General features: G+C 41.1%; 1 protein-coding gene across 1 annotated transcript in view; it reads right to left on the bottom strand.

Annotated features, from left to right (window-relative positions):
• The window catches only part of KLF12 (Kruppel like factor 12), a 156,431-nt gene extending 146,456 nt beyond the window's left edge, over window positions 1-9,975 (bottom strand). Inside the window, exons 1-2 of the mRNA XM_015832331.2 lie at window positions 9,946-9,975; window positions 7,166-7,306 (exon numbers count right to left, since the gene is read on the bottom strand). Coding sequence (XP_015687817.2) covers window positions 7,166-7,306; window positions 9,946-9,975 — 171 coding nt within the window. The remainder of the gene's footprint in view (window positions 1-7,165; window positions 7,307-9,945) is intronic.
• Window positions 9,976-10,000: the final 25 nt, after the last annotated feature.

Raw genomic sequence — 10,000 nt, 5'->3', positions numbered from 1 at the left:
GGGTGGGTACAGTCATGCTCTGCCAGCACTGGACTCGGAGTTGTTTTGTATGCCTTTCTATCCAATTTTCTCAATTTAAGAAAAAAATTCAAAAAAGAAAAAGTTGCACTGTATTTTATTTGCACAGTTTTCCCTAATGCACACATATATTTTTTTTACTTATCTTTCCCTGGTGTCTATCTATCATTTTCTAGTGTATGCTCATTTTTGTATTTATCTTTCCTGAACATACTACCAAGAGCTACATCAAAGGGTTAGGAAAAGTGAATACAGTAATCCAAAGAATGTTTGCATTCTGATCGCTGTGTTAGTTTGGGAATTGCACATTAATCTGTTCGTTTCCAAATGCAAACCAAACCAAGTTATTATGTCCCATCCTCCCTTGTCAGCTGAGTCATGCATTTCCAAGAGAGTCCTGCTTGGCCCCTCCCTTGTAGATAGTTCAGGGCCAAGGAAAAGATATATTGACATATCAAAGTCCTTTAGGGTGCTGGACACTTAATTGTCAAGATGTATTTTAAAGCTGGTCTTGGATTCCTTTTACTTCCACGGATATTTTGTCAATCTCTTTAGTATCTGTACATTTTCTTTTGTGTTTCAAACTGTGTGCATGTTGCTGTTCACTATCTGCTGTGGAAGGATGCAGAGGTCAAATAAGAAATCAACCCAGAAAATGACAAACTGCTAAATACTCTATGTTTTCTTGGAAAGCTTAGTGTGATGCCTACCACTTTACATTTGCTTTAACTTCAAAAGTTACAGTAACTTAACTTTAACTGATGATCACCTAATTCCCACAGTACTGTCTTATATCTAATGATATTTACCCATGTAGTATGGATGTATCATTTTTATCCTTCTCATCTGTTCCACTATCTTCTCTTATTGGTATCATTATTATGACTATTATTACTTTGATATTACGATTATTATTACTTTGTTGTTTTGCATGTACATTGAGCATTTATGTACCTGAAATATAGTCCTTGTGTGCCTATCACACTTGGTCAATAAATTCTATTCTATTCTATTCTATTCTATTCTATTCTATTCTATTCTATTCTATTCTATTCTATTCTATTCTATTCTATTCCACTCATGTTCTTAAAGTGAAACTGTACTTTAAGTTAAAAAAAATATCTCAAATCTTTTTAAATTAAAAAAAACACAAGATATTTCATTGGGATAACCCCTAGTTTTAACATGGCCCAACCCAACTGGATCCCTGATGAGTCTCCCAAATCAGTGGAATTTAGCTTTTCTTTCCATAGTCCCGTTTGTGCAAAGATGAAACCCAAGATGTACTATTCTTTTATACTTCCATGAAAGGTTGTTAAGAAGACCAGTTTAGTCTCTAGATAAATTCCACCAGGAAAATGGGCATGGACATTCTATATTGGGCAAATGAAAAGTCCTATCTCCAAAGAGGGTATTTTCTTGTGCGGTGTCCTATATAATACCAACTCTAAGTGCATAAAGTTCATCATGATAACCATCACTATCCATGATGGAGGAATGGCTGGTGAAATTGACAGATCTTGTTGAGATGAATAAATTAACTTCTTGGATTAGAGAAACAAATCTACATTGATTGGAGACTGGAAACCTCTTATGGACCTTTTGCTTAAAAATATATAAAAAATCAATTTTTGTGATTTTCGGCTTTGATGATTAGACAGGGTAGTTTATAGACAGAAGAGTATTATGATGTGACTTTAGAGAGAGAGGCTAAAATATCATTGTACTTATAGCTGCTGTGAAGAATATCAGAAGCCACTTCTTTATATCTTTTTTTCCTTTCTTCTCTATTTTTCTTCAACTTATTTTGCTTTTCTTGCATTTTCTACTTTCTCTTTGCTTGATTGCTTTTTCCTTTTTACCTTCCTTCCTTTATATTAGCCTTTGTCATATCTATTATTATTATTTATCTTCTTTTTAAAACATTGTACTAACAGTCATATAAAAAAGAAGGTAACCATGAAAAATCCTCTAGTAATATGATATCTTTGGATGATTTTTAACTATTTTATAATAGACTCTTCAGTGGAGAGAAAGGAGGGATGAAGGGAAGGGGGAGAGAGAGAGAGAGAGAGAGAGAGAGAGAGAGAGAGAGAGAGAGAGAGAGAGAGAGAGAGAGAACTTTATGCACAACATGTCAACTATCTATTAACACTAATTTTTCATTCATTTCCTAATGCAGTAATCACAACCAAGATCAGAAATGAGGAGGTGATAAGCTGCCTGGGAAAGCCAAGAGAAATCATCAAAACAATTAAAAAACAAAAATTAGAATATTTCGGACATGTGATGCGACACCCAGAAAAATATGGCATACTCCATTTAATCCTACAGGGACAGATTGAAGGCAAACGAGGTCCAGGCAGAAGAAGAACATCGTGGCTTCAAAATCTAAGGGACTGGTTTGGACAAAACTCAGCAGCAATTTTTCGTGCGGCTGCTGATAAAATCAAGATTGCCAACAGGATTGCCAACGTCCGATAACGGATATGGCAGAAGGAGGAGGAGGAGGAGGAGGAGGAGGAGNAGAAGAAGAAGAAGAAGAAGAAGAAGAAGAAGAAGAAGAAGAAGAAGAAGAAGAAGAAGAAGAAGAAGAAGAAGAAGAAGAAGAAGAAGAAGAAGAAGAAGAAGAAGAAGAAGAAGAAGAAGAAGAAGAAGAAGAAGAAGAAGAAGAAGGAGAAGGAGAAGGAGAAGAAGGAGAAGAATCACAACAGAAATTTGCAAAAGTTCCTGGAACATCAGGAAGACAAAAGTTTGCAGGAGTGAAAACCAGAATCTCAGAAAAGAAATTGAAAGGAAAAAAAAAATCTCTCCAAGCCACTCAGTGGCAGCCAAAGATACCAGCTGGATTTTCATCCTGTTTTTTCTCAAGGAGCTTCAGGCGGCCGTGCACTCCCTCCTCCCAGTCCCAAGGGGTGCTTTTTTCAAAAGGCAATTGGACTTTCTTTGTTTTCCATGGAAGACATTTCGCTTCTCATTCAAGAAGCTTCTTCAGTTCTGACTGAATGGTGGAGAATGGAAAGATTTATGTTCCTTGCGATCATCTGGCCAATTTATATTCCTTGCAGTCATCTGAAGAAGCTTCTTGGATGAGAAGTGAAATGTCTTCAAAGGAAAAACAAAGAAAGTTCAGCTGCCTTTTGAAAAAGCACCTTTGGGACATCCATGACCTGGATGACTGAGAATCTCCATAGACATGGAATGAATGACTGGGAGAGGCATAAATGGGAAGCCACAGAGAAATACAAAACGTGCATCAATGCAAGCAAAGATCTACTGTGGATGATCATCAGAGGATTTTAACTTTTCTTCTGAGGTGCGCAAGGAAATTATTTTAAAATCTGGCCAGAGATGGAAGTGGGATTTACCCATATCAATACATTAAGAAACTGAAACTGAACGTCTTAATGAATCTGAGACTGATTTTTTTTTTTTAAAAAAGGATGAAAAATCAAGATAGAATCAAGATCACGTGAAGTATTAATACCACTTTACAATGCCTTGGTAAGGCCACACTTGGAATACTGCATCCAGTTTTGGTCACCAGGATGTAAAAAAGATGTTGAGAGTCTAGAAAGAGTACAGAGAAGAGCAACAAAGATGATTAGGGGACTGGAGGCTAAAACATATAAGGAAAGGTTGATGGAATTGGGTATGTCTAGTTTAATGAAGAGAAGGACGAGGGGAGACATGATAGCAGCCTTCCAATATCTCAGGGGCTGCCACAAAGAAGAGGGAGTCAAGCTATTCTCCAAGGCGCCTGAAGGCAGGACAAGAAGCAACGGATAGAAACTGATCAAGGAGAGAAGCAACCCAGAACTAAGGAGAAACTTCCTGACAGTGAGAACAATTAACCAGTGGAACAACCTGCCTCCAGAAGCTGTGAATGCTCCAAAACTGGAAGTTTTTAAGAAGAGACTGGACAGCCATTTGTCTGAAATGGTATAGGGCGGGGGTAGGCAACCTTGGCTCTTTTATAACTTGTGGAATTCAACTCCTAGAATTCCTGAGCCAGCATAAAAGAGCTAAGGTTGCCTACCCCTGGTGCAGGGTTTCCTGCCTGAGCAGGGGGTTGGACTAGATGACCTCCAAGGTCCCTTCCAAATTTATTATTATTACTATTACTATTACTATTACTATTACTATTACTATTACTATTACTATTACTATTACTATTACTATTACTATTATTATTATTATTATTATTCAATATCAAATCAATCCAAAGAGAATGTTTTCACCAACTATTTTATAGGTTAGTTGTACTACCTTCTCACCATCCAAAGACGCTTTGGTAAGTAGAGCCAAGCAAGGTATTTGCTCATATTTGAATTCCAACCATACTTAACAGAGGAGACAGATCTAGATGTTCCTCAGGTCATCATCCTGACTACCACGGTGGTGGTAATCAGAGGTCCTCCCTTTCGGGACAGCCATTATTTTAATCTTACCCTTGCTGACATTCCTTGTTCTCTGGAATTTGCTTTTGTTTGTAACTAATTGGGACAAGGCCCCAAGCAGGCACAGTTTAGAGGCCAACCAGTTCCAGATGCCTCTGGGCAACTGTATTTATTTATCCTTCAAACTGATATCACGGCTCATCTCACAAAACAAGTCACTCTACTCCTGAAAATAAGCTTACTTCTTAAAAGCAAGAGGAGATCTCGAGTATACAAAACCGGAAGAAAAAAAATCAAGCATAATAAAAAGGAAAAGCAACAAGGGCTTGGTAACCACCCTGCCCCAAGATCTAGCCAAGGATACATGGACTTTTTGAACATCCTTAGGATGGGGCACACAGGGACCTCTGGGAGAGGGGATGCTGTCCCGAAGACATCCCCAAAGAGACACCTCCCTAGATCAGGGGTAGTCAACCTTGGCTCTTTTATGACTCGTGGACTTCAACTCCCAGAATTTCTGAGCCAGCTAAGGAATTCTGGGAATTGAAGTCCACAAGTCATAAAAGAGCCAAGGTTGACTACCCTTGCCCTAGATCCTGCTAGAATTCAGTGTTTCTCAACGTCAACAACTTTACGATTTGTGGACTTCAAGTTCCAGAATTCCTCAGCCAACATGCTGGCTGGAGAATTCTGGGAGTTGAAGTCCACACATCTTAAAATTGCTGAGGTTGAGAAACACTGTGCTAGATGGATGGTTTGATTGAAAGGACCTGGAGCAAATCCATTCTGCCCAGTCTTAGCTGACAGGTAAAAACTACTAGAGTTGGCAGCCTCTCCAATAACCAAACCCCAGGAGCCGTGGCTGGCACAGTGGTTAGGATGCAGTATTGCAGGCTAATTTTGCTGATTCACATGATAACACATTTTGGAATTGTTCTAACTGCTCAGATTATGGAGATTAGATTATGTCTTCTTTCTCAAGGTTCTAATCTACGCTTTGGGTTTTTTTTTCCTGGAGAGATTCTAAATAGCTTAATTTAACTTTTTAGGGAAACTCAAAAAAGAATATTATATATACCACTTCTCTTCCAGAACTAAATAAGGCTAGATTGGGAAGTCAACCAAACCACTTTCTCGTTCTTGTCAAGAAATTATATGGATGTAGCCATGTAGTTATCCCAAGTTAAGATCAATATAAGGGAGATTTTGTTTTTTGTTTTGTTTAATCAATTTCATAACTAATTAAACAAGAGTTGTGGTGACGCAGTGGTTAGAATGCAGTATTGCAGGCCAACTCTGCCCACAGCCAGGAATTCGATCCTGATCGGCTCAAGGTTGACTCAGCCTTCCATCCTTCCGAGGTCGGTAAAATGAGGACCCAGATTGTTGGGGGCAATAGGCTGACTCTGTAAACTACTTAGAGAGGGCTGTAAAGCACTGTGAAGCAGTATATAAGTCTAAATCAGTGTTTCTCAACCTTGACAATTTTAAGGCATGTGGACTTCAACTCCCAGAATTCCACAGCCAGCATTGCTGGCTGTGGAATTCTGGGAGTTGAAGTCCACATGCCTTAAAATTGTCAAGGTTGAGAAACACTGGTCTAAATGCTATTGCTATGCCATAGAAGACTTTACAAGTAACCTTCACCTGTAAAGTCCACTGGTGGCCAATGCAGCTTTCAGAGCAACTATGACACCTGACCACATGGCGAATCCTCCATAACTGCCTGCCCCATTGCATTCTGGAACAGCTGGAGTTTCTGAGTTGCCTTCAAGGGCTGTTCCCACCAATTGCATTTCAAGATGACCAGAGGGCAAGGGACTTTCTGAAACAAGGCAGACACTATTTTAGTACAGATATTCTTTTTTTCCCACACAGCAAGGAGAGACTGCATAGAAGCCCTAGCAGTCAGGCCTCTTGCTCCACATTTGCTAGACGTTTGGAAAATAAATCAAGTATAAACAAGTCATGCAGGCTCAAGGGATTATGTTTTTTTTTTTATGGAAAAAGAGAGATAGGAAATTGCATTAACCAGACATACATCATTATTCTGAGTTTATCAGGAGAAAAAGCTACTCAATCATTTCACAGCAAAGTTGGATAGTTCATGCAGAAAAGCCCATCACCATCAGAACAATGAATGTGGCTTTTCTAAAAGCGTGTCCAGGTTGCCCAATTTTCTAGAAACGGCTGTTTTCCACCCGCATGTGTGAAAACCCTGGCTCTAGCTAGTTTGCATTCTTGAGCGTTCAGCCATCTTTTCATCCAAGTCTCTAGAATTTCTTTTTCAACCACTTTCCAGGGCCACCCAGGGTCAGAAGAGATATTCAGCAGCTCTCTCCAGAACAAACTTGGACTGAGTACATCTGATAGCCAGATTTAGAATACAAATTTGAATTTTTTTTTTTAAAAAAAAAAGAAGCTTCAGGAGAGAGAGAGAGTTTAGAGAGGAAGCAAAGAAAACAGGTGGATAAGCAAAAACAACAGCTGGAAATTGAATCCAGACCAGAAAGCTTCTACAAATATTGCTCTATTTCCTACTCCAATGTTTTTTTTCTTTCAAAAACACTCCCTTCCCCAAGGGAAATTGTTCGTCCTAAAATTTCAGGAGAAGCAAAAGACCTTTGTTTCCGTTCAAAGTTCAAAACGAATATACTTGGAGTAAGTCTATTGGAGGTTTCAGAGATTAATAACTTTCCCCTGAGAAAGCCAGTTTGCTCCCATTTCAGCCAGGACAGTAATTGGACAGCAAGATGCTTTCCATCAGGACACTTGATGGTGTCACGCTCCCCCTCAAAAGAGTTGTTCAATTCTCCCGGAAGCTCCTTCCGAGTATGGGAAATTTCCTGGGGGCACCTTCTGGCTGGGACCAGCATCGCATCTGCCCCCTGTGAGGAGAGGGGAGATCAATGACCCTACACAGATTGGAAAGAATGAGCCCATTTTCAGCTACTTGGGTAAGAAGAAGAAGAACCCTGGTGGCAGTGTGGTTAAAGTGCAATATTGCAGGCTAACTCTGCCCACCGCCTGGAGTTCGATCCTGATGGAGCTCAAGGTTGACTCAGCCTTCCCTCCTTCGGTAAAATGAGGACCCAGATTGTTGAGAGCAATATGCAAATAATGCTTCTACCTTGTAAACCCGCCCAGAGAGTGCTGGAAAGGGTGGAGTGGTATATAAGCCGAACTGCTATTGCTATTCTTGGGTAAGGCCACATGTCCACTGCGCCTTGGAAGCATCATGGAAACAAGGGGCTCTGTTCCTCTCCATTTCCCCTTTTTTGGCATCATCTCTAGTGCTTCAGAATTTCCATTTCATAAGGCAAATTTTCTTTGGCACACGAGGCCCGCCTTGGGCGTCTTTGCTTCCCCCTCCTCCCGACCTGGGAAGCTCTTGAGACAAGGGATGCTTTTCAGCAGCTACCAACCCTTCACGCCTCCACCAACCTCCCCACTAGTCCCCTCAGCCAAGTTTCCAGCAGAAAGCATGTGAAACATCTGCATTTTCATGGCATGACAAAGCCCTGCTGGGAAGGGCAGCTGGGGAGGGCCAAGACCCCGTGAAATGACAGGAACACTACATCTACAAGACTCCATGAAGTGTCTCACAAAGGCCACCCTTTCTGACCTGTAATTGCTTCCAGATCTGGACGTTTTCTCCACTGAGTTCCCCAGCACACACTCACACCTAGATGGGCACACACAAAATACTGGTAGTCTTTGACCCACGACCGTAATTGAGCCCCAAAATTTCTGTTGCCAAGCAAGAAAGCTGTTAAGTGAGTTTTGCCCCATTTTATGACTTTCCTTGCCACAGTTGTTTAGTGCAGAAGCCCCCAATATTTTGTGCACCAGGGACTGGTTCCATGGAGAGAGGTTTTTCCGTGGACCGGAAGGGGCGTGGTTTCGTGTGCTGCCTGCATCCCGCAGATGGGGCTTTGCTGGTTTGCATGGCCCAATTTCTGGCAAGCCACAGCCTGGTACCGGTCCACGGATCGGGGGTTGGGGACCCCTGGTTTAATGAATCACATTTAACATACAGATGTTAAATGAATCTGGCTTCCCCACTGACTTTGCTTGTCAGAAGGTGGCAAAAAGGGGATCACGTGACCCCAGGACAGTGCAACCGTCATAAATATGAATCAGCCGCCAAGCGTCTGAATTTTGATCACGTGACCATGGGGATGCTGCAACGTTGGTAAGAGTGAAAAATGGTCACAGGTCCCTTTTTCCAGGGCCGTTGTAACTTTGAACGGTCACTAAATGAACTGTTGTAAGTCAGGGACTACTTGAATTGCATACCACTCTTTCCCTATCCTGATTCTCCCAGCCGTTCTCACAAGGCACAGTCAAATATACCTGGCAACTTTTTCTTTGCACCAATTAACAGAGTTGTCCAATGTTGATTGAGACTCCTCTCTTTCAGATTGCCCCAGAATTACTCTTATTCCACCTGTGCGTTTGCACACTTCCTGTAACTCACTCATCACTGCAGTCCTTGTTTAAGTTAGACCTCAGCCAACTTTATATCCTAACACGCCTACGTTCACCCTAGGAGGTTCTTCCATCAAGGTCCTAACGGACGGAGAAAGAGGCTTTGCATCTTGAAAGGTTGTGCATGATAGCCTCCTCCCTTCATTTTATTTCCTACAAATTTGGGCTGTGTGCCCCAGGGCCATTAGGTTGCTCTACAGATCAAGCCAGCCTCATCTGGTTCAGGAATTTCTACCCTTCTTAACTAGGGTGGCACCTGGGAAAGGTATTTTGTTTTGAGCTCAGAACAAAACAAGGCCGCTTGAAAGATTCCTTTGGAGTTGGGTGGGACAAAACTTGAAAGAGACGGGGAGGTTTTGTCCAGCTTCAAAACCGAATTCTTGAAATACACAAATGTTAATGTTGTGCTCAGAATGCTCAAATGCAACATGTGTTTTCTATGACGGATGGCATTAGATGTTAAGTGTTCAGGTTTTGTTCTTGAAACAAAACTCTCAGAGTCTTGAGAGGGCTTAAAATGGCCAAGGAGGTGCCAAATGTCCCTTACACCTTTACGTTTAATTCCACACAGATGTGAACACGTATTAGGAAGAATGCATTTTTATTCATTCCGTTTATACTTAAATAATACTTTCAAGAGTAAATTTGAGGATATTAAATTTTAGCCCCAGTCTTCCCTTCTCAGCAATGTCTCACCAGGCAGCGCAACCCATCTGGAGTTGGGGGCTGCCCCACTGAGGGTAATCTTAAAGTCCTCTATTTCCAATATCCCAGTGAGGCAGAATTCACATTTGGCTTTGTGGATTTTCAATGAGCACCTTGGCTAATATAAAAAGGAAGCTTCACCACATACAACCTGTTCTCCTTACCAGATTCTATCCAAAGACACGAAATATCTTATTTCCTTTTGGAAACTGCGGCAAATGGTCCAGCCAACTTTCACCAATGTCCATTTAGGGATTTCTGAGTGGTGCCAGAAAGGATATCTGGGGTTGGTTATTTCTTTTAAGTCAGTCTTCGTTCCTGGTGAACTCACAGCCATGTACTCCTGGCAAAAGGCTGCCATATTCTCTGGGGATAATTCTTTACTT

Source organism: Protobothrops mucrosquamatus, unplaced genomic scaffold (assembly GCF_001527695.2).
Source record: "Protobothrops mucrosquamatus isolate PMUCROS unplaced genomic scaffold, P.Mucros_1.0 scaffold2, whole genome shotgun sequence".
Lineage (NCBI taxonomy): Eukaryota > Metazoa > Chordata > Lepidosauria > Squamata > Viperidae > Protobothrops > Protobothrops mucrosquamatus.
Note: the sequence above shows the minus strand (reverse complement) of the source record. Positions and strands in the feature narration are given on the sequence as shown.